The sequence below is a fragment of the Pelophylax lessonae genome (assembly GCF_965119305.1).
Source record: "Pelophylax lessonae genome assembly, chromosome: 4".
In the NCBI taxonomy this organism is placed as follows: Eukaryota; Metazoa; Chordata; class Amphibia; order Anura; family Ranidae; genus Pelophylax; species Pelophylax lessonae.
The window spans coordinates 629,700,057-629,725,913 of NC_138771.1; the positions used below are offsets into that span (position 1 = coordinate 629,700,057).

Genomic DNA, 25,857 nt, shown 5'->3' on the forward strand with positions numbered 1-25,857 from the left:
GAAGTTCCACTTTTGGGTGGAACTCCGCTTTAAGCAAGGTAGTCAGACAGGCACAATGAGATTGTGTGTCTCAGCCAAGCTGAAACGCCAATCTCTGTGTGCCTTTCACAGAGCCCTCCCCTCCCCCCACAGTTAGTAAGCACAATTAGGCTCACACTTAACCCCTTGCTAACCCCCTGTGTTAACCCCTTCCCAGTCAGTATCATTTATACAGGACAGTGCATATTATTTAGCACTGATCACTGCATTGGTGTCACCGGTCCCCAAAAAGTGTCACTCGGTGTCCGATTTGTCCACCGCAATGTCGAAGTCCTGCTAAAAAAAATCGCTGATCGCCGCCATTACTAATAAAAAGAAAAAAAAAGAAAAAAAAAGTCCAAAAATCTCTCCCATAGTTTGTAAACACTATAACTTTTGCGCAAACCAAATAAAATACACTTATTACCAAAAATATGTAGCAGAATACAAATTGGCCAAAAATGATAAAAAATTAATTAGATTTTTTTATTTTTTTTAAATTTGGAATGTTTATAGCAGAAAGTAAAAAATATTGTGTTTTTTTTTTCAAAATTGTCGCTTTTTGTTGTTTGTAGCGCAAAATCTAAAAACCGCAGAGGTGAGCAAATACCACCAAAAGAAAGCTCTATTTGTGGGAAAAAAAGGACATCAATCGTATTTGGGTACAGCATCGCACGACCGCGCAATTTTTAGTTAAAGTAACGCAGTAGCGAATCGCAAAAAAATGGCCTGGTCATTAAAACCTTCTGGAGTTGAAGTGGTTAAAAAAAAAAAAAATCTGATTTAAAGGCTACGTTCATCTTTGAAATAGAATAAATAAATAAATAAAGACATGCACATGTTTTTGCAGGTAAAAAAAAAAGTGCATTTATTTTTATTTTTTTTTCAGGAGCCTGCAGAGCATTGCGCCCACAATCAGCAGATCACTGGGGGCAATGTCAGGCTCCTGCAGAGTACAGACATGACCTACAGCTTTCTGCCTGTACCTCTGTGTGGGTTTTCTGAAAGCTGTAGGACAGGAATCATCAAACTATGGCCCTTCCAGCTGTTGCGGAATTACACATCCCATGAGGCATTGTAAAACTCTGACATTCACAGACAAGACTAGGCATGATGGGAATTGTAGTTCTTGAAAAACTGGAGGGCCATAGTTTGAAGACCCCTGCTGTAGGATGTGTATCTCCAGCGCCCTTGCAGTTCATTGAGAACTACAAGCCACCTGCCATGTAAATGAATGATGCTATTTTTTAGATTGTGACAGTGGGTGTGGGCAGGAAAATGCCCGGGTGGGTGCTGGATTGCGGGGGTGCAGGGACTGGTGTATAGTAATATGTTACATGTTATACCCTACATACTAGTGATCGACCAATATAGTTTTTTACCACCGATACCAATATTTTGGTCATCGGGTATCGGTATCGGCCGATATCTGCCGATATTTTCAGACATTTTTTTTTTAATGTCTACAGGTACTATTGTGGAGGGATCTGGGGGTCTAAAAGACCCCAAACCCCTCCTCTGCACTTAAGCATTCAAAACGCCAATTTTGGCTGTTTTGAATTCTGTATGGTTTTTTTAATTCGGCGCCGCCAGTACCCGGAAGTGATGTCATGTCATGATGGGAGACCCGGGCCCAGGTGAGCCGCGGAAGGCAGCGGGAGGGAGGGGGGCTTCTCAGCCGCATCGGTTGTCATTACAAGACAGCCGACCTTTGGCTATGGATACCGGTACCGGTGTGATGCCTCTAGCTGCAGGCATCACTCCGGTACAGCACTTTCCCTGAAATATCGGCAATATTGGTAAATAAAAAGCAGATTCCGATATATCTGGGAAAGTCCATATCGGCCCTCGATATATCGGCTTTGCCAATAATCGGTTGATCTCTACTACATACAGGTGTAACATGTAATATGGTACTAAAGGTGAACTTCACCTTTAAAACCAAGCACATATTAAAGATATTTCAGCTGATTTTTTTTTTTCCCTTCTGAATATGCAACTTTCATTTAGATAATAACTGGTATTCCTGCTAAAAGGTCTTTATTCATTCACTTCCTGTTATAGGGTGACAACTATCTCCCAATTATGCCTCTGCGTTATCACCCTGTCACATGAGCATAGGAATGGATTAATCATTGTCACTATTGTCAATGGTGTGCAGCCAACAGTGAAGCCTGTGCATGTAGAAAGGAAGTGGATGAACATGTTTCCCTGGCTTGCTGCTTATTTTAGAGCAGTATAGACTAGGGTGACCAGATGTCCCTGGACTGAGGACACTGTCCCCGGACCAAGTCTGCCCCAAGGATTTGCATAGCAGCAAACTGTCCCGTTTTTGCTGGGACAGTCCCGGCAAATAGAATCCTGTCCCGGGTAATTTACTCTGCTACTTTGGCCTTAAGTTTGAAATTCCCTTTCAATTTCCTGTAATTCTCTCTTTATTGAGTAGACCTTATAATCTGATGATAAGTAGGCGGAGATTAATTATGCGGGGTGGGCGAAGCTTCATGGAAGTGGGTGTGGTAAGTAATTGATAGCTGTGCTGCAAAGTGTCCCTGGGAATTTTTTTCAAATGTTGGCAACTATGGTTTTGTCCTCGGATTGGATTTGAACAGGGGCCCGGGCAATTTCAAAGACAGTCAGTGCAGAATTAAAAGTTAAGTGTCAGCGCACTGTCACACAGCGGCAAATCCAGGGGGGGCAACTGGGAAATTGCCCCCCCACCAGAGAAAATAGTGAGCCGGCTGGTGGGTGAGCGGGCAGGCCGGTGAGCGGGCAAACAGGCTGGCAGGTGAGCGGGCAAGCAAGCGAGTAAGTGAGGCCTGCATCTGGTGGCAGGTGACATTGCAGGTGACAAGCTGCCTTTGGTGGCAGGCAACGTGGCGGCAGGCGATGTGGCAAGTGGCAAGCTGCATCTGGTGGCAGGCGACATGGAAATTGACCATCTGCATATGGTGGCAGATGACTTGGCAAGTGATAATCAGCTCTAGGTGGCAAGTGACGTGGTAAGTGACAAGCTGAATCTGGTGGCAGGCGACGTGGCAAGTAACAAACTGCATCTGGTGGCAGGCAAGGTGGCAAGTGACAAGCTGCATCTGGTGGCAGGTGACGTGGCAAGTTACAATCCGCATCTGGTGGCAGGCAATGTGGCAAGTGACAAGCTGCATCTGGTGGCAGATGACAAGCTGCATCTGGTGGCAGGCAATGTGGAAAGTGACCATCTGCATCTGGTGGCAGATGACGTGGCAAGTGATAATCAGCTCTAGGTGGCAAGTGACATGGTAAGTGACAAGCTGCATCTGGTGGCAGGCGACATGGCAAGTAACAAACTGCATCTGGTGGCAAGTGACAATCTGCAACTGGTGGCAGGCGACGTAGCAAGTGACAATCCACATCTGGTGGCAGGCAACGTAGCAAATGACAAGCTGTATCTGGTGCAGGTGGCATGGCAAGTGACAATCCACATCTGGTAGCAGGTGACGTGGCAAATGACACCCACCGATTCTGCATTATGGTGAGTTGAAATTTTTAATTTTATATTACAATGTAATAATAGAAATATTGTGCTTCAATCATCCTGACACCATATCCATCATGGTGCCGTGATGATTGAAGCACCAACGCCAGTCACTGTCCCGACAAATTGCCCACAAAATACCGCAGTGCCCCTCCTGAGACTAGACTCTGGATCCGCCCCTGCTGTCACAGTGTGTCACATAACATGGCTGTTGGGTGCTGATTTTTGTCAACTCTTTGGTCATAAGTTAACAAAATCAGCCCCCAGCAGCCAGGTTATGTGACACACTGTGGCAGAGTCAGCCAGACCCATGATAGAGCGCCCCCTGCCTGTGTGTTATCACAATGTTGATGATCCTAACCAGTTGCCGACCGCCCCATAGCATATTTACTAATACAGGGCGGTCGCACTGCACAGAATCATGTATATATATATATATATGTGATCCTGCATTTCTTGGTATCCGAGCTGATCGGCGGGTCCAGGAGACTCGATGTCCCCCGACACCCGCCGATCTTTCTGTACACAGGCAGAACGGCAGTCTGCCTATCTAAACAAGATGACGAGGCAAAGCGGGGACACTGATCTATGCCTTCCCTTAGTAAAAGAACCTCCCACAGTAAGAAAACACTAGTTAGGCACACATTTAACCCTTTGATTGCCCTAGATGTTAACCCCTTCTCAGCCAGTGCCATTAGTACAGTGACAGTGCATATTTTTAGCACTGATCACTGTATTAGTGTCACTGGTCCCCATAAAGTGCCAAAAGTGTCAGTAAGTGTCTGATTGTCTGCTGCAATAAGTCGCTGATTGCCACCATTACTAGTTAAAAAAAAAAATGTCCCCAGATTTAATTTTAAAAATCTGGTCACCCTAGTATAGACAGTAAGTCATACAACAATCCAAACAAATAATCTATTGGTGACATAAAATTATTCATACCGATATATGCGATTCTTAACATAATGTTTTATTAACCACTTCAGCTCTGGAAGGTTTTAGCTCCTTAATGACTAGGCCATTTTTTGCGATTCAGCAGTGCGTTACTTTAACGAAAAATTGTGCGATCGTAAGAAAAATCGTAAGAGCAAGACTACGCAATCGCATGCTCAGAAACTAAAGAACACATACAAAACAATTAACTTCTTCACTTTCCATATGAGACTAGCATGCAACAAAAAACGGACGAAAGATCGTCCGACAATCTGATCGTGTGTACGAGGCTTTAGATTTCCCAAAACCATATAATATGAGGTCAAATCTAAACACTTTCAATTTGTATGCAATCTGGCAGGCCCTTGCACTAAAACATTTAATGGAGATCATTAGAGATATTAAAATAGAGGAGAATGACATTCTTGTGGGAGTAGATGTCAATTCCCTGTATACAAATATAAAACAGGAACACGCATTGAAAGCTGCCAAATGGGCCTTAGACCAAACCGAAATAAAAACCAAACAAAAAGAATTTTTACTACAAGGATTGGACCTCGCAATGAGCCATAATTATTTTTGGCATGAGAAAAAATATTTCAGACAAAAGAAAGGAGTAGCGATGGGAGCAAAATATGCTCCCTCAATAGCTAACATTTTTATGCGGAAGTGGGAAAGTGAGCAAATTTTTAAAAACAGACCAAAAGAACTTATTAGCTACAAGAGATACATAGATGATATTTTTATTATTTGGAGAGGTACCCAGGACTCATTAAATCAATTTTTAAATTTTATGAGTAATAACCACTATGATATCTCTTTTTCCCACACCAGCAGCTCCGAAAGTATCAATTTTTTAGATTTGAGTATTTTTAAGGATTTTAATAGACTCTGCACTAAGACTCACTTTAAAGAAGTAGATGCCAATGGCTACATTCCCATAGGCAGTTGCCACCATCCTAGGTGGCTAAACACAATACCCAACAGCCAGCTAATGAGGATTAGGAGAAATTGTGATAAAGAAAGCGATTATGAAGAACAAGCCGACTTAATCATTAAAAAATTCAAAGAAAAAGGATACAGAAGAAAAGATCTTGAAAACACTAAAAATAAAGTCAAAAATATTAAACGAAAGGATTTATTCAGAAAGAGAAAAAAAGAAAATAAAGATTATAGTATGGCCTTTCTTACCAGCTTCTCAAGACAACATGCACAAATGGAAAAGATTTTAAAAAAGCACTGGCACCTTCTATTAAAAGATAATGTTCTTAAAACTCTCCTTCCATCCAAGCCACAGTTTATATACACGAAACCCAAAACATTAAGACTGCAGCTAGCCCACAATGTAGTCAACCCGCCCACTAAAATAGGTACCTTCTGGGATCAGGATGGATATTTTAGCTGTGGCAGGTGCATGATATGCAGGACCTCAAAATTCAGAAAAAGAAAGCACACTACTTTTAAATCCGCTTTTAACGGTAAAACATACCAAATAAAAAAATTTATTACCTGTGCATCCACGCATGTGACATACCTCCTCTCATGCCCGTGTGGGTTACAGTATGTTGGCAGGACCACCAGAGAGTTGAGGATAAGACTGAGGGAACATGTCTCAAACATTAGAAAAGGTTTTAAAAACCACAGTCTTTCCCACCATTTTAAACTGGTCCACCAAAGTAATCCCACTCTATTATCTTTTTGCGCAATTGATAAAATTGAACCCCATTGGAGGGGTGGCAACTTAAAGCAAGCAGTGTCACAAAACGAAACACAATGGATCCATCGGTTGGAAACACTCCAGCCTAAAGGTTTGAACGTGGATGTAGATGTGAACTGCTTTTTATCAGATTGGTAGAATATTTATGAAAAATTACTGATTAAAAATAACTTGTATCCTCCTGTAAAAATTATTGTTTTAAAAAATTATCTTTTTATCCTCCTTTAAAATATCTTATAGGAAAAAGGTTTATTATATATTTTTATTTTTATAAAAAATTAATATGATTTTAAATAGTTTGAAAATAATAATATTTATTATGCCCTCCTCCATGGTAAATTTAATAATAATAAATTAAAACCAAATAACCTTTATTCTACAATAGAACCCTCCTCAATTAATATAATAATAGTTAATCATATTTTCGCCTCCCATCTTTTGTTTTAATATTTTAATATACAATTTATGTTTTAACATAATCAATAATAAAAGTTGGTTTTAGAATTTTAAAATTCATGGTAACCTCTAATAAATTATAATTATCAATAACAATGCTAATTAATATTATTTATATACGTATAATATAGCATAATATAAATACTAGTCCCAAGAAAATCTAAATGGCTCTAGGATATTTAAATATTTTATCCTTATTAGTTTATATTGTATATCCATTGTTAATGTATATCAATTGCTTATTGTTAGTGTATAATGTGGATTGTATAGCAATTTGTAAACAGGAAGTTACGACCCGGATATAGAACGTCCATATATTTTAATAGTCGTAAATTAAGCTTATTTAGTAATTCTGATATAGTTGATTAATATCGCTATACCAACAACAGATATAAGATAAATAAACTTAAGGAAATTAAAGTCCTGTTCCTAAACAAATCCGGATATGATGTAGGTGAGGCTACGATATAAAGAGCCTCTGTCAACAGGAAGTGATGTCCTTTGAAGACGCTGTGTGTGACGGCGAAACGCGTTGACGCACTTCCGGTTGCGGACGTAACGTCATTTCCGGTTGGGAACTTCCTGTATGTGGAACGCACGCTACGAGCGGCGCCACTCGCTTTGTTTGATACATGCTTTTTAACCTTTTTATCCTGTAAGTATTGAATCGCTTTTTGGGGAAATAAAATATACCTACGTACTTCACGATGTATGGCCCTTTTTTCTTTTAATGGTGATATCGGAGACGATTTCAATTTGGAGGTCACATCGGAGGAACCCCACATCAGATCCTGGGCAAATGTGCAATAATACCAAGGGCTTTTTTACAATCGCAATCCGGTGAGTGGGGAACCAAGAGGGCACCTTCACCTTATAAGCACCTTTATTCACTTGGCACTTTGGCAGCTATTGGATCATCAATAAGGACTTTTATCACCAAATTATTTATATATACACTTTAATCTTCTCACTTGAAATTCATATTCAATTTTTTAGTTTATTATGCACTTTATAATTATTGCAGTTATTTTATGCACTTAGTGTGATTGATACATTATATTATGATTTTTTGTATGATATAGATTGGTTCTATCATAATTTTATAATTTTATATCTTCACTAATTCACTGCTAGCGCTGCATAAATTTGTTTTATTCATTTATTCTAAGATTTTTCTTAGTGTTTGCAGCAGCTGCACACTTTCACAGTTTATCACCATAATTTATCACTATTGTGCAGCGCGGGTTTAAATTTGTTTTTTCATTTGTTTTTTCATTCCTTGCACTACATAGTTGAAGGTAAATCTAAAGGAAATCTAACAACAAAAGTTGTATAGTGTGTATCCAGCTTTAGATTGTGGATGCCTGTAGATTTAGAGATTTTAGTAATAGGGGTTTTAGAAATCTCCATCTCTGTACATGTTTGTATTTTTAACCACTTTAGCCCCGAAGGATTTGGCTGCTCAATGACCAGGCCCCTTTTTTTTGAACTTGGCACTGCGTGACTTTAACTGACAATTGCGCGGTCATGCAATGCTGTACCCAAAAAAAATTTACGTCCTTTTTTCCCCACAAACAGAGCTTTCTTTTGGTGGTATTTTATCACCTCTGTGCTTTTAATTTTTTGCGATATTAATATAAAAAAAGAGCGAAATTTTTGAGAAAAAATGACATTTTCAACTTTGTCTTTTAAAAAATATCCAATATACTCAATTTATGTATTATATTTTGGCCAAAATGTATTAAGCTACATGTCTTTGACAAAAAAAATCTCAATGAGCGTATTGTTATTGGTTTGCGCAAAAGTTATAGCGTCTACAAACTATGGTGTAAATACTGAAATTTCCACAGCTTTAATTTCTGACTGCCTATCTCATTTCATGAAGTGCTAAAATGGCAGGGCAGTACAAACTCCCCCCAAATTAAACTTTTTGGAAAGTAGACATCCTAAGGAATGTCCTGAGAGACATGTTGAGCTCATTAAATATTTCATTTTTTTGTCACAGGTGTTTGAAAAATGACTAAAAAAAAAAAAAATTATTTTGTTTTACACAAAGCTGTCAATGAAATGATATATTTCTCACGCATGCCATGCGCATATGTGTAATTACACCCCAAAATATATTCTGCTGCTTCTCCTGAGTACAGGGATACCACATATGTGAGACTTTTTGGGAGCCTATCACCATCTTCAGAATTTCAAAGGGCGTACATTTTTCATTGTATTTTCTCACTTCCTATCACGGTTTAGGAGGCTCTGAAATGTCAAGATACCACAACCCCCCCCCCCCCAAATGATCCCATTTTGGAAAGTAGACACCCCAAGCTGTTTGCTGAGAGGCAGGCATGGTGAGCCCATGGAATATTTTATATTTTGCCACAAGTTTTGGGAAAATTACATTTTTAAAAAAAATCTTTTTAACACAAAGTTGTCACTAAAAGATACATTTCTCACACATGACATGGATATATGTGGAATGACACCCCAAAATACATTCTGCTGCTTCTCCTGAGTACAGGGATACCACATGTGTGAGACTTTTCTGCAGTCTAGCAAGGTACAGGACCCCAAATCTAATCACAACCTTTCCAAGGGCGTAAATTGTTGATTTCACTCCTCACTACCTATCACAGTTTTGGAAGCTATGAAATGCCAAGACAGCACAACCCCCCCCCCCCCCCCCAATTACCCCTTTTCGGAAAGTAGACACCCTAAGCTATTTGCTGAGAGGCATGTTGAGTGTTTTGCAGATCTCACTTTTTGTCACAAAGGTTTGTAAATTGAAAAAAGAGGAAACAAAATGCATTTTCCTTTTTTTCTTCTTCATTTTCCAAAATAAATGAGAGCTGCAAAATACTCTCCATGCCTCTCAGCAAATAGCTTGGAGTGTCTACTTTGCAAAATGGGGTCATTTGGGGGGGTTTTCTGCTTTCTTGTTATTTCATGGCCTTCAAAACTGGGATAGGTAGTAAGGAGTGAAATCAACAATTTACGCCCTTAGAAAGCCTGAAGGTGGTGATTGGTTTTCGGCTAGACTGCCAAAAAGTCTCAAACAAGGGGTATCCCTGTACTCAGGAGAAGCAGCAGAATGTATTTTGGGATGTCATTTCACATATACCCATGGCATGCGTGAGCAATATATCATTCAGTGACAACTTTGTGTAAAAAAAAAAAAAATAATAATAATTTTCCCGAAACGTGTTGCAAAATATAAAATATTCCATGGACTCACCATGCCTCTCAGCAAAGAGCTTGGAGTGTCTACTTTGCAAAATGGGGTCATTTTGGGGAGTTTTGTGCCATCTTGAAATTTATGGGCCCCTGAAACTGTGACAGGTAGTGCGGAGGTAAAATGCACAATTTACGCCATTAGAAAACCTGAAGGTGGTGATTGGTTTTCGGGGTCCTGTACACAGCTAGGCTCCCAAAAAGTCTCACACATGTGGTATCCCTGTACTCAGGAAAAGCAGCAGAATGTATTTTGGGGTGTCATTTCACGTATACCCATGGCATGCGTGAGCAATATATCATTTCATATCATTACTGCACTTGGCGGGGTGGGCTGGGCGGAGGGGCTAAACGCAGGTGCTGGCAGGAATCAGTGCTGATTGTGCAAACACCGCGTTTTGGGAACTCTAAACTATTGGGGACGCTAGTGTAGTTCTGATCAGATCAGATATTGATCTGTTCAAACACTATACTAGTAATGGAGGTGTATGTGTGTGTATGTGGTAATCAAGGGGTTAACTAATATTTCTAACTATGCACCGGGGATCTGCGCTATCCTAGACTAACACTAACTAATGTCACCTGTGACACTAATAATAGTCATCAGAAAAAAAAAACTGTACACTATAAAAGTGACACTGTGACAGGGCAATGAAGGGGTTAACTGGAGGTGATCAGGGGGTTTATCTTTATTGGGGGTGGGGGGTGGCGGGGACCCTAAACCTACTTGGGACAGAAACTAACTCGCTAGCGCTAACTGAAGTCACAATCACACTATCACAGAAATACAGAAAATCACTATATTACCTGTATATAGTGTACAATGTGACAGGGGGGAGGGGTTAACTGGGGGGATCAGGGGTTAAAATCTTTATTGGGGGGGTGGCGGGTATCCTAACCCTAAAAGGAACGGCCACAAACGCTAAACCAGGTCACAAGTCACACTAATACAGGTATATAGGAAACTGCTATATACTGTATACAGTGTGTGTTGTGACAGGGGGTGTAGGGGTTAACTGGGGGATGATCAGGGGGTTAAATCTTTATTGGGGGGGTGGCAGGGACCCTAAACCTACTTGGGAAAGAAACTAACTCGCTAGTGCTAACTGAAGTCACAATCACACTAATACAAAAATACAGTAAACCACTAAATTACCTGTATATAGTGTGCAATGTGACAGGGGGAAGGGGTGATCAGGGGGTTAAATCTTTATGGGGGGGGGGGGGGGTTGGCGGGTATCCTAAGCCTAAAAGGAACGGCCGCAAGTGCTAAACCTGGTCACAAGTCACACTAATACAGGTATATAGGAAAATGCTATATACAGTATACAGTGTGTGTTGTGATAGGGGGTGTAGGGGTTACCTTGGGGGGGGGGGGCGACCGGGGGTTAAATGTGCCTATCTACGTGTGTGTGTGTGTGTGTGTGTGTGTGTGTGTGTGAGTGCTGGTACAGTACTCAGTTTAGATCCTCTCTCTCTTCTCGATGAATCCAAAAAGGATCATGGGAGGGGAGAGCGGGTCTTTTCTGTGCCTGTGTTTACATTACACAGGCATAGAACAGTATCTGATTGGGCAGGACCGATCAACAGGTCCAGATCAACAATCATTGGCCTGGACCTGATGACTGATCGGTTCTGAACCCAATCAGACCATCAGCGGGGTCTCGCACGCCCCAGAGCGGCAGGAGCAAGTGACGTAGAGCTACGTCGCTTTGCCTGTGAGCGTGTGAGTGCCGAAGTAAATGTATGGTGGGCAGGGCTGAAGTGGTTAATTGATTCATATAACCCCGATCTCTCTGCCTGTCACAGAACCCCCCCCCCACCCCACACAGAGAGTAATCACAGTTAGGCATACATTAACCCCTTGATCACCCCCAGTGTTAACCCCTACCCTGCCAGTGTCATTTATACAGTAACAGTGCATATTATTTAGCACTGATTACTGTAGTAATATCACTGGTCCCCAAAAAGTGTAAACAATGTCAGTTAGGGGTCTGATCTGTCCTCCGCAATGTCGCAGTCCCGCTAAAAATCGCAATACTAATAAAAAAAATAAAAAATAAATAAAAGTCCAAAAATCTATCCCGTACTTTGCACAAACCAATTAAAATACGCTTTTTGGGATTTTTTTTTTTTACCAAAAATATGTAGCAGTATACAAATTGGCCTAAACTGATAAAAAAATTTGATTTTTTAAAATTGTTTTATTGGGAATGTTTTATAGCAGAAAGTATAAAAATCACACAGGTGATCAAATACCACCAAAAGAAATCTCTATTTGTGGGGAAAAAAGGGACATCGATTTTATTTGGGTACAGCGTCGCACGACCACGCAATTGTTCGTTAAAGTAATGCAGTGTCGAATCGCAAAATATGACCTGGTCATTAAGGGGGCAAATCCTTCCGGTCCAGAAGTGGTTAACTAATCAATTCCATTCGGATAATTCCTTTTTTCGCATTTTTGTTCTTTCCAAATATTTGTTTTCGCTGAATATAAAGAAATAATTAATGAATGCATTCGTATTGCTTTTGGATATATTCAGATTCATTCGATTTTTAGATGGGCAGTGTTATGCCTCGTACACACGTTCAGATAATCGTACGAAAATAATCGCTTTCGACTTGATCGCACGATAATCTGATCCTTAGTACACATCTTTCGACAGCCGATCATAACAGTTCGTCCAACAAAATCCGAAGGAACAAACAGGAAAACTTCTGTCGTACGACAGCCTAGCGAACGACAATCGTTTAATCAGTACACTATGTGTCCGCTAAAAATCAATCGACAAAGACCGTGCATGATCAGAACACTAAAATAGCCTGGCTGCCATTGTTTTGTTTTGCACCATCTGATACGTAGCTACACAACCAGGAAGCTTTTCTGGAATCGTACGAAAAAAATTCTGCTGGGCACTGCGCTGGCGAGGCTGCATTGCTGGGCACTGCGCTGGCGAGGCTGCATTGCTGAGCACTGCGCTGGCGAGGCTGCATTGCTGAGCACTGCGCTGGCGAGGCTGCATTGCTGAGCACTGCACTGGTGAGGCTGCATTGCTGGACACTGCGCTGGCAAGGCTGCATTGCTGGGCATTGCCCTGGCGAGGCAGCCTTCATGGGCACTGGGGAGGCTGCATTTCATTTTTAAAAAAAGTTTTGAGTTCAAAGCTGTTTTATTTCCAATTTAAGCCTTTTTCCTAAAATTTCCCTCCTAAAATTGAGGTGCGTGTTATACGCCGGTGCATGTTATACGCCGATAAATACGGTAATTTTTCGGTAGTGCACATTTCTACACATAGAGTTACTATGGGGCTTCCATTATCGGCTGCCTCCTTGACCCGCCTCCTCTGCACCCGCCGTGGCTGACAGCTCAGCGTGGGACTGGACATAATAGGCTTCAGAAAAGGTATGTATACTGATTTCTTCTTTACAGGGTTAGATAGGTTAGTGTTAGATTGTTGATGTCAGTAGATTTAGAGAGGTTAGTATTAGGCCCCTTTCACACATACGGACATTTCATCAGTTCAGTCACGTCAAAATGGATGAAGTATTCATCAGTTTGTCATCAGTGGTCACCTGTTTTTCATCAGTGGTCATCTTTTTTCCTTTTTTTTTTGGTCATCAGTTTTTCATCAGTGGTCAACTGTTTTTCATCAGTGGTGATCTGTTTTTCATCATTGGTCATCTGTTTTTCATCAGTGGTCATCTGTTTTTCATCAGTGGTCATCTGTTTTTCTTTTTTTTTGGTCATCAATTTTTCATCAGTGGTCATCAGTTTTTCATCAGTGGTCATCAGTTTTTCATCAGTGGTCATCTGTTTTTCATTCATTTTCATCAGTGGTCATCTGTTTTTCATTCATTTTCATCAGTGGTCATCTGTTTTTCATTCATTTTCATCAATCGTTATCTGGTTTTCATTCATTTTCATCAATGGTCATCTGTTTTTCATCAGTTTTTTTTTTTTTTTACATCCACTACCAATGCTGAAACAGATGAAAAACTGACCATTTGTCAATTTACATCCATTGTTCGTCCAATCCATTTTTTTATAAACGGAAGAAAGACTGGATGTTTGACTTACCGTAAAATCCTTTTCTCTTAAGCTCATTGACAGACGCACAATCCATATCTTGATATCCATAGGGTTATACTGCCCCCTACAGGAGTAGGACACTAGGCAGAAAAAAAAGTTCTTGCCACACCTATGGGCAGTCCCAGGGGGTATACCCTCTCTCTCCCTGCTATAGGATGTCAGTTATGTAACAAAGCAGTGTCAGAGACTCATACCAACCCAACTCAAAATAGAGGGGCGGGTACTGCGTCTGTCAATGAGCTTAAGAGAAAAGGATTTTACGGTAAGTCAAAAATCCAGTTTTCTCTGTCGCTCATTGACAGACGCAGAATCCATATCTTGATATCCATAGGGACGTTCCAAAGCAGTGACATAAATGAGGGGTGGGATAACAGAAAAAAAATCCAATCCAGAAGGCCAAAACAGAGCCAACCAGAAGAACAGAGGACTCATCGAAACAAGAAGATGAGACCCACCTGAGAAAAACAAAACCCCCGAGGTAGACCAAAGGTCCCCTCAAACAGCAGCCTGCAAAACCTTGCAGCCAAAAGAGGCATCCGCCGATGCCAGCACATCAACCTTATAAAATTTAGTAAAGGTATGAACCGACGACCAGGTAGCCGCCTTGCAAACCTGAAGCACCGACGCCTGATGGCGGAAGGCCCAGGAAGCACTAAGCTCCCAAGTGGAGTGCGCCTTAACAGGGAACGGAGGAACCTGACCCTTAATAGAATAAGCCTGCACCACCGTCTGTCTGATCCATCTGGAGATAGTTGCGGCAGATGCAGGCAACCCCTTTCTAGGGCCATCCGTGATCACAAAAAGTGAATCAGCCTTACGAAAAGAGTCAGTAGTAGCCAAGTACACCCTGATCGCCCGAACCACATCCAAGGAGTGTAACGCAAACTCCCGAGGATGACTGGGCTTAGGACACAGGGAAGGTAACACCACCTTATCCTTATGAACCACCAGATATGGGGAACGACAGGACGACGCAGCCAGTTCCGACACCCTGCGTGCAGAAGTGATAGCCACCAAAAAGGCAACCTTCTGGGATAAGGTAAGCAAGGGAATCTCCCTAATATTTTCAAAGGGAGGTTTCTGGAGAACCGACAACACCAAATTAAGATCCCAGGGCGGCAAGGGCGCGCGCACCGGAGGAACCAGGTGCCGCACCCCCTGGATGAAATTCCGCACCAAAGAATGAGTAGCCAGTGGCCTCTGGAAGAAGATCGCCAATGCTGAAACCTGACCCTTGATAGTGCTCAAGGCCAGCTTCCGCTCAACCCGGCAGGAAGGCCAATATCCGAGCCACCGAGTAAGAACGTGGAGGAAGCCCGAGGGACTCACACTACGCGATATAAGACTTCCATGTGCGATGATAGATCTTTCTGGAAGTCACTTTCCTCCCTTTAATCACAGTAGGAATAATTGAAGCAGACAAACCCCTGTCCTTCAGCACCTGGCTCTCAACAGCCAAGCCGTCAAAGCCAGCGATCGTAAAGCAGGATGGAAGATCGGTCCCTGAGACAGCAGATCCTCCCTGAGAGGAAGTCGCTAAGGAGCGTCCGCGACCAGCCTTACCAAGTCGGCATACCAGGCGCGACGAGGCCAGTCCGGAGCCACAAGGATGACTGGAATTCCTTCCAAAAGCATTTGGGAAAGGGAAACACCTTCACCACCCTGGAGGGCTTGCGAGTGCCAAAGGCAACTTCCGTTTCAGCTGCATCCGCAGGTGCAACCTCCCAGTTTTAGGGTCTCCCGGACAGACACAATCAGTGCGTCCACCAGCGCCTTGTCGTGCGCTATGGCGGAGGCAGAAAGGTCACCCTCACTATCAGAGGAGATGGGGCAGCAGCCCCAGAGGAGGAACCTGCAGCGACTGTCTCAGAATCAGAATCTGAGGCATCAGACGAGACAGGGGTAGGCGGGGGTCGCTTTTTGGCCCCCCGTCCCTGACAGGCCACCTCCACCCGGGACACAAATGACTCCAGGACCGCCGAAAGCGCATCAATGGTGAGCGGAGAATCGGAGGGCCCAGCGGCCACCTTGAGGGGATCAGGTGGGGACACATGTGCAGCAGGGTCCATGGCAAAACCAGGGGAACCCGTCAGCAAAATATGACAAAATTGAAAAAAACTTTTTTTTTTGCAAAATGTCACCCAGCGCTACAGCGCCCCTCAGTGGTCGGACAGCGTGCCTCGAGACCCCCGCAGAGAGAGAAGAGAGACCCCCAAAAGGCTCACGACACGATGCACCAGAGTTCAAAAGGACTGCTCTCAGCGCTGTCTACCTGACAAGGAAGTCCTGTGGAGCGATCTTCCCGCCCCCTCACACGCCTTCAGTAACTCCCACAGCTGCCCAGTTCTGCAAACAAACGAGCTGGGTGTAGCAAGATGGCCGCCGCCATGAGCCACACGAGGGACTACAAGAAAATGGTGGCCCCGTGCGCTGCGGCAGGAAGGGGGGTCCCCACATCACTAACAGACGATCGATCGGCAGGTAGGCCCTGGGAAGTCAGGGAGGAAGCCCCCCGCACAACAGCCGTCCGCCACGAACAGCCAGCCACCCCACACACACACAAATACCCCCCCGTGGGGGGGGGGGGTGTAGGGGGGAGAGGGACACCACAGGAGGGGGGTGCACAGGGGAACAGAGGGGAACCCAGATTAGTGGGGGTCCGACCGTCCCAGGGAGGGGCCCGGGTCCACCCCAGAGTCAGCCATGAGGAGAAAGGGGGGAAGCATTTACTCACCATACCGGAACAGAGCGGACAAAACCCTTCGCCGCCCAGGATGGGGGGGGGGGTGTCGGCCAAAGGAGACGCTGCGACTCGGCCGTCGACCGGTCATATGCGACTCGGCAGGACGTTTAACACGCGGGCCAGTCCCCGTCCAGCGGGACTATGTCGTGGCCGACCCAGCACGGAGCTGGGCCTGCACCCGCTCGTAGGCCGGCTGGGGTGACCACTGGATCTCAGCATACAGCTTGTTGCCCAGATCCGGCCTAATTGCTTGAAGATCTCACAGGAACAACTGGAGAAAAAGCTAACTAAAAAAAGATTTATCTAAAAAAACTTGCCAGGACCAGAGATCCCAGCAAGGAACTTTGGTCCTTACTCCTGACTAGGCAAAAAAAAACTGACATCCTATAGCAGGGAGAGAGAGGGTATACCCCCTGGGACTGCCCATAGGTGTGGCCAGAACTTTTTTTCTGCCTAGTGTCCTACTCCTGTAGGGGGCAGTATAACCCTATGGATATCAAGATATGGATTCTGCGTCTGTCAATGAGCGACAGAGAAAATAGAGCTTTGATCAGTTTAAAAAAAGGATGATGACGGATGCGGATGTAAACTGATGTAAATGGATGATCATCAATTTACATCAGTTTTTTCATAGAGATGCATTGATGTCCGTTTTTCATCCGTTAACGGATGAAAAACGAACAAACGGACAGCATGTGTGAAAGGGGCCTCGGGTGAACTTCTACTTAAAGCTTTGACAATAAAACCTGAAAGCTGATTGGTTACTATGTACAGCTGCACCAGATTCTGTGTGCACTAGTTTTAGTAAATCTCCCCCATAGTTACATTGATCCAGCATTGACCAATAAAAATATGTATACAGTATATCATACCTGGCTGATGCCTTTGGAAGCTGAAAATCACTGTACTAGACACTACAACTGCTCAAAATTTGGCCAATTTATCAAGAATTTGGTGGAATTGAGCTGCGTATGGCCCGCTTTACACGTATGTAGCCAAGGTCGTCTGACTTTACTCTGACTCATCTCACCTGCATATCTTTTCTGGGTTAGTGACTCTGAAAATACTGAAGTCCATGGCTCATCGAAACAGGGGACAGCTAGAATTGCCAGAGTAATAGTGTGGCCCGCAATGGCATTTTCAATCATTTTCATGCATAGTATAGATGTGTTATGTTTACCTGCAACAATTAGCTTCGTAAATTGTTTGCTTAGCAGTGTTTTTTGTGTGGTAGTGACAGCGCAGCAATAACTTTGATGATCCTTTAGTTGAATATCATGAATACGCAATGAGATGTCTTGAGTGAAATTGACCAGAGAGTACCGATCCACTTGATGTGCTTGATTTGAGTGGAGTATGGATTTATGTATACATATGTCAGTTGCTCTGTGTGCAATATTCCAGTTGACATAGGTAAGTTCCATAGTGTCCTTGGAGTAATAACACGGGATGATGACCTCTTCTCCTGAAACAGCCATCACTTCATCCAGCTGAGTGATATAATCTGTATCTGAACAAAAAAAAATGTTAGCTAGTAAGAAAAGAAAAGAAAAGCTCAATAGCTCAAGCTGAATGTATACATGCAAAAGAGCAAGAGCAGATACTCCCTAGGGCTTTTTGCACACTAGTGTTTTTTTTTTAGGTCCTAGAAGCTTTTTTTTCTGCTCCTAGAAGCTAAATAGTGTTATCCTATGTGTCCATGCACACTACTTTAGGCTATTAGCATTTTTTAAACTTCAGCAACTAGGAGCAGAAAAAAACATTTTTTTTGTAGAGTTTCCTGGAGCGTTCTTCTGGCAGAAAGAAAAGCTGAATGCTCCTAAATGCTTCTAACTGCTTCTAAAATGCTTAGCTTTATTTTATTTTTTTCTTCATGTACTGCAAAAAAAGCTAATCAAATACTAATGCTCTTAGATGCTCCTAAAAGCTTCTAAATGCTTCTAAAACCTACTACAATGCTACTAGAAGCTGGCACAAAAATGCTATTATCAGCAATTTTCATGCAGCATTTTTCTCTAGCTATTTTTTGAGCTTATGAAAAACCTTAGTGTGCAAGGAGGCTTAAGCTGTACTAAGTTTCAGCTGGAAAGTGACTGAAAGGAAACAGCTTCTGTTGATCTCTCTCTCTCCCTCTCTTTAGAAAAGGTAGATTCCTATTTCTTAGATCTGTCTTAGAAACCCTGTCATCAGACCATTTATTCTAAACAACAAACTTCCCATAAGACCATATGTTCATTTAACATACACTGCTCAAAAAAATGTAAGGAACACTTTGAAAACACATCAGATCTGAATGGGGAAAAATCTCATGGTGGATATCTATACTGGTATGGACTGGGTAATGTGTTAGGATCTATACTGGTATGGACTGGGTAATGTGTTAGGATCTATACTGGTATGGAATGGGTAATGTGTTAGGATCTATACTGGTATGGACTGGGTAATGTGTTAGGATCTATACTGGTATGGACTGGGTAATGGGTTAGGATCTACACTGGTATGGACTGGGTAATGTGTTAGGATCTATACTGGTATGGACTGGGTAATGTGTTAGGATCTATACTGGTATGGACTGGGTAATGATGTATCAAAGGGTGTGTGTGATCCCTGCGCTATCTGAGGTGACAAGAGGATCCCTGCTGCAGCGCCACTGGAACTGATACTAAAACAGTGAAAAAATATGTGTATGGAAATAGTGGTGCGCTTCAGGGGTTAACTCTTGTAGATCTCTATAAAAGATGGTGAGTAACCAATGTACAGATCTTGATCTAGAGTAGCTCAGTGTGGTAAATCTGTGTATGCGTCTGAATTCCAAGGAATAAATGATAAAAGTGCAGGTGCGTAGTGCCAATCAATCAATATGTGTGTCAGTATATCAATAAATATTAAGATACTTCTTTTTTGCATAAGACATCAAAATAAATAAATAAAGTGTAGATCTTCAATCCAGTTCTTACCAAGTAGAGAGGTATATATATATATATGAACAATATGTGTGTCAATAAATAAATAAATAAAGAATTATTATGAAAAAATGTGAATGCTTCTTCTTTGCATATAAAAATATATCAATAAATAAATAAATACAGTGTTGATCTTCAATCCAGTTCATAAAACAGTGAAAAATATATATGTGCTCAAATAAAGTGCTCCATGCTGGTTATAATAATTCGGTGCTATAAAAACTTGTGAACAATTCTGTTACAATTCTTCAAACCAACAATATCAGATAAAATAGTCCAAAAGTGAATAACTTCCAAAAAGAACTTGTGTAAAAGAGCTCTTCGTTTGTGATCGTGCTTCACTAATTAAGACAAGTGACTGTGAACTCCTTCACCTTGTGTATCACCACTGTGTGTTCTAGCCTCTCACCTTATAGGCAAGAAAAAATGCCTTTGGTGTCTATCCAGACTTATCAATGGATTCTGTTTGCCTCACTCCGGTTCCTCATTCCCTTTCTGAAGCAGACTCCTTGAAATCCTATGGGTGTTTATCCAATTCGTTTTCCTAGTCCTATCCTCCTTATCCGGTCTTTGTATGCCTCAGAGACAAAGATTTCTCATGGTGCAGTATATCAAGCTTGTTTATTTAAAATATACAGGTGTGCACTTACAGTTTGACGAAGTAAAATCAGCATATAGAAAAACACAGCCGCCGCTGTGGAGATCGGGCTCCGTTGTAACGGCACTTCCGGGTACAGGGCTCCTCCTACGCTTTACGTCACGAGGTCACGTGACTTCCTCAGGGAGCGCTCCCTGAGGAAGTCACGTGACCTCGTGACGTAACGCGTAGGAGGAGCCCTGTACCCGGAAGTGCCGTTACAACGGAGCCCGATCTCCACAGCGGCGGCTGTGTTTTTCTATATGCTGATTTTACTTCGTCAAACTGTAAGTGCACACCTGTATATTTTAAATAAACAAGCTTGATATACTGCACCATGAGAAATCTTTGTCTCTGAGGCATACAAAGACCGGATAAGGAGGATAGGACTAGGAAAACGAATTGGATAAACACCCATAGGATTTCAAGGAGTCTGCTTCAGAAAGGGAATGAGGAACCGGAGTGAGGCAAACAGAATCCATTGATAAGTCTGGATAGACACCAAAGGCATTTTTTCTTGCCTATAAGGTGAGAGGCTAGAACACACAGTGGTGATACACAAGGTGAAGGAGTTCACAGTCACTTGTCTTAATTAGTGAAGCACGATCACAAACGAAGAGCTCTTTTACACAAGTTCTTTTTGGAAGTTATTCACTTTTGGACTATTTTATCTGATATTGTTGGTTTGAAGAATTGTAACAGAATTGTTCACAAGTTTTTATAGCACCGAATTATTATAACCAGCATGGAGCACTTTATTTGAGCACATATATATTTTTCACTGTTTTATGAACTGGATTGAAGATCAACACTGTATTTATTTATTTATTGATATATTTTTATATGCAAAGAAGAAGCATTCACATTTTTTCATAATAATTCTTTATTTATTTATTTATTGACACACATATTGTTCATATATATATATATACCTCTCTACTTGGTAAGAACTGGATTGAAGATCTACACTTTATTTATTTATTTTGATGTCTTATGCAAAAAAGAAGTATCTTAATATTTATTGATATACTGACACACATATTGATTGATTGGCACTACGCACCTGCACTTTTATCATTTATTCCTTGGAATTCAGACGCATACACAGATTTACCACACTGAGCTACTCTAGATCAAGATCTGTACATTGGTTACTCACCATCTTTTATAGAGATCTACAAGAGTTAACCCCTGAAGCGCACCACTATTTCCATACACATGGACTGGGTAATGTGTTAGGAAGGAATGGATGCCACATCGTTTGATGAAAATGAAAATTATCACCCTACAGAGGGCTGAATTCAAAGACACCCCGAAAATCAAAGTAAAAAAATGATGCAGCAGGCGAGTCCATTTTGCTGAAGTTTCATTGCAGCAACTCAAAATGGTCCTCGGTAGTTTGTATGGCCCCCCATGTGCTTGTATGCATGCCTGACAACATCAGGGCATGCTGCTTGTGAGAAGGCAGACACGGTGTCCTGGGGTATTTCCTCCCAGATCTGGACCAGAGCATCCCTGAACTCCTGAACAGACTGAGCTGCAACCTGGTGGCGTCAGATGGACGGAAACCTAATGTCCCAGAGGTGTTTTATTGGATTTAGGTCAGACGAGCATGGGGGCCATTCAGTGGTATCAATTCCTTCATCCTCCAGGAACTGGCTGCATACTCTCACCACATGAGGCTGGGCATTGTCGTGTACCAGGAGGAACCCAGGACTCACTGCACCAGTGTAAGGTCTGACAATGGGTCCAAGGATTCATCCTGATACCTAATGGCAGTCAGGGTGCCATTGTCTAGCCCGTAGAGGTCTGTGCGTCCCTCCATGGATATGCCTCCCCAGACCATCACTGACCACCACCAAACGGGCATGCTGAACAATGTTACAGGCAGCATAACGTTCTTCACAACTTCTCCAGACCCTTTCACGTCTGTCACATGTGCTCAGGGTGAACCTGCTCTCATCTGTGAAAAGCACAGGGTGCCAGTGACAGACCTGCCAATTCTGGTGTTCAATGGCAAATGCCAATCAAGCTCCACAGTGCCCGGCAGTGAGCACAGGGCCTATTGGAGGACGTTGGCCCTCAGGCCACCATCCTGAAGTCTGTTTCTGATTGTTTGGTCAGAGACATTCATACTAGTGGCCTGCTAGAGGTAATTTTGTAGGGCTCTGGCAGGGCTCATCCTGTTCCTCCTTGCACAAAAACCGGTCCTGCTGATTGGTTAAGGACCTTCTATGTCCCTGTCCAGCTCTCCCAGAGTAACTTCCAGTCTCCTGGAATCTCCTCCATTCTCTTGAGATTGTGCTGGGAGACACAGCAAACCTTCTGGTAATGGCATGTATTGATGTGTCATCCTGGAGGAGTTGGACTGCCTTTGCAACCTCTATAGGGTCAAGGTATTGCCTCATGCTACCAGTAGTGGCACTGACCCTAGCCAAATGAGAAACTAGTGAAAAACAGTCAGACAAGATGAGTAGGCAAAAAACATTTCAGTGGCCTCTACCTGTAAAACCATTCTGTTTTGGAGATCGTCTCATTGTTGCCCATCTAGTTCCCCTGTTAATTTCATTAACACCAAAGCAGCTGAAACTGATTAACAACCCCCTCTGCTACTTAACTGACCAGATCAATATCCCAGGAGTTTAATTGACTTGATGCTATACTCTGATTAAAAAGTGTTCCTTCTTTTTTTGAGCTGTGTATTTTAGGCATCTTACCTGAGAATTATCATTGTGTAGAAATCAAAAAGCTCTGAATCTTCCAGACAGGAAGATGCCATCTATAATTTTTCTGTCAGTCTGTCAATTTTTCTGTCAGTCTTCATGACATATATAGATGGCATACACCTATAGCAAGGGTATTATTATACTTTGGTAAAAGCTGTGCAGTTTGTTTTTTTCTACAGACGCTCCATATCTGAATAAGAACTTCTTTGGTAAAGGTGAATTATGCCTTTAAGCAAACACTCGTGTGATGGCCGTGTCTGCCTGCAAAGGGATTCACAGGTGTCCTATTCATCCCCATACAGGCAGTACAGTTCATGTCTATTGGGACACAGAGGCTGCATGGACACAGCCGTTGCTCCCAGTTTGACAGCCGTGTGCATGAGGTCTCCCCAAATTCTATAGCAGACTCTTGCTGTCTTTGATAGCAGGGGCTGACTGTCAACGTTTGGCCCAGGGGGGCAAGTACAAACCAGAGGCCCATGGTGTAGCAACTCAGTCTCACTCCCACTTTCCCTTTTCCCTTTCTCCTCCTGACCCCCATTACAGGCTGAAACTTGGCTCCAGGTACTCTCTACTCACTGGCCGAATCCGGGTTTCCAACCTGGACAGCAGGAAGCAGTTGGGGGAGCTGTAAGAGCTTGTCAGTGCTGCCTGGGGGAGGAGAGTCTTCGGTAGGGCATGGAATTGGCCTCTGCTCAGACACAGTGTACACCATCCATGCTGGGGGAGAGGCCTGCTCTCTGTACTTGACTTCATACCGCACTCAATAGGTCAGCGGTGGGGACTTTTTATTTTTCTGCACCAGGAATCCTTTAGGCATGTCTGTGGCAGAAGCGGTACAGCCTTTTTAAAGGGAATCAGAGCGGCCCGGGGGGCAATTGCCCCCCTGGCCCAGTCCTCCTCTGTTTAATAGGTACATAAATCAGCTGCAAGGACCAACAATTTTAGTTCGGCAGTCAATAGAATTCCAGAAAGTGTCTATAAAGTCCTTTATGAATTACCTTTTAGATTCCTAAATCTCCTGAACAGTGTTAATTTCATCAATGAAAACATTTGCGTCATCATTTTTGTCAATGGCATTTTTCCAGTGACAAAAATTAAACAAAAATGACCTCACATTTTCATCAATTGGTGAAAACTATGACAAAAATTAATTCCACAATGAAATGGAATAAAAATGTGAAGTAGGAATGTTTACCAGTGTGAACTTCCGGTTTCCTCAGAGCTCTACCTGTAAAGCCTGTGAGTGTTTCTCCTCCCAGCAAGCAAGTTAGGGACTATAGCATGCTTAATGGTTTGGCGCGCTTGGCACTGTGTGCATTACAGGCCTCCTAAGACTGTCCAAAGCACTGTGTGCATTACAGGCCTCCTAAGACTGTCCAAAGTACTGTGTGCATTACAGGCCTCTTTGGACAGTCCAGAGCACTTTGCAGCATTACAGGCCTCATCAGACCACTTTCAAGAGCACTGTGTGCATTACAGGCCTTCTCCTGCTGTCAGGAGAAAACTGTGTGCATTACAGGCCTCCTCAGACCACCTTCCAGAGCACTGTGTGCATTAAAGAGCACCTCAGACTGTCCAGAGCACTGTGTGTATTACAGGTCTCTTCAGACAGTCCAGAGCACTGTGTGCATTACAGACCTCTTTGGTCAGTCCAGAGCACTTTGCAGCATTACAGACCTCATCAGACCACTTTCCAGAGCACTGTGTGCATTACAGGCCTTCTCTTGCTGTCCAGAGAACCGTGTGCATTACAGGCCTCCTCTTACTGTCCAGAGCACTGTGTGCATTACAGGCCTCCTCAGACCACCTTCCAGAGCACTGTGTGCATTACAGAGCCCCTCAGACTGTCCAGAGCACTGTGTGTATTACAGGCCTCTTCAGACAGTCCAGAGCACTGTGCAGCATTACAGGCCTCCTCAGACCACCTTCCAGAGAACTCTGTGCATTACAGGGCTCCTCAGAATTTCCAGAGTACTGTGTGCATTACAGGCCTTCACAGACCATCCAGAGCACTATCTGCATTAGAGTAGGGTGACCAGATACCCCCGGTTTCCGCGGACAGTCGCTGGACTGAGGACACTGTCCCCAGACCAAGTCTGTCCCTAGTTTTGTCCCCAGATTGCAGGCCCGGGCCACAGTCACTGCTTTTCTCCCCTGCAGTTCTGATCCAGCCCCAAAGCCCCCGAGCAGTGCACAGTGATTGCAGACACACGGCTGTGCTGGCCGCTCTGCTAAATGGCAGAAAGGAGCAGGGAGGGGGCAGAGCCCAGACTGACACTCAGGAAGGAGCTCCAGGGGCCACACCATGACCAACCACAGCCTGCAGAGAGACAACACATGACCAGCGGAGAGCCAGAATCACGTTGTTGAGGTACAGAGAGAGCCCCATACATAGAATGGGAAATATAGTATACAGAGAGTGGAAGATACAGTATATAGAGAGAAAAAGATCCAGTATATAGAGAGAGTAAAATACAGTGTATAGATAGAGAGAGATACAGTATATAGGGAAAGGGAAATACAGTATATAGGGAGAGGGAAATACAGCATAAAGAGAGCGAAATACAGTAAATAGGGAGAGGGAAATACAATATCTATCTATCGTCTTAACACTTGGTAGTCATATCCCAAAAAAATTCTAAGAAGTATAATTTTTCTTTATCTCATGGGAGAAATGTGAGAAATAACATATATATCATACAATCATTCCATAAACACATACCACATAAACTGCATATATCATTTGAGGCAAATATGTTTATAAAATAGTTTACCATTTGCCAATAAAAATAAAAAAAAACATGTCCCTGGATTACATTTTAAAAATCT

General features: G+C 42.8%; 1 protein-coding gene across 2 annotated transcripts in view; it reads right to left on the reverse strand.

Moving 5' to 3' along the window:
• Positions 1-25,857, reverse strand: part of LOC309551920 (uncharacterized protein) — a 199,725-nt gene that overhangs the window by 159,651 nt on the left and 14,217 nt on the right. For both annotated transcript variants that reach the window (XM_082252639.1, XM_082252640.1), the window contains exon 3: positions 17,880-18,209. In XM_082252639.1, the coding sequence (XP_082108765.1) occupies positions 17,880-18,209 (330 nt within the window). The remainder of the gene's footprint in view (positions 1-17,879; positions 18,210-25,857) is intronic.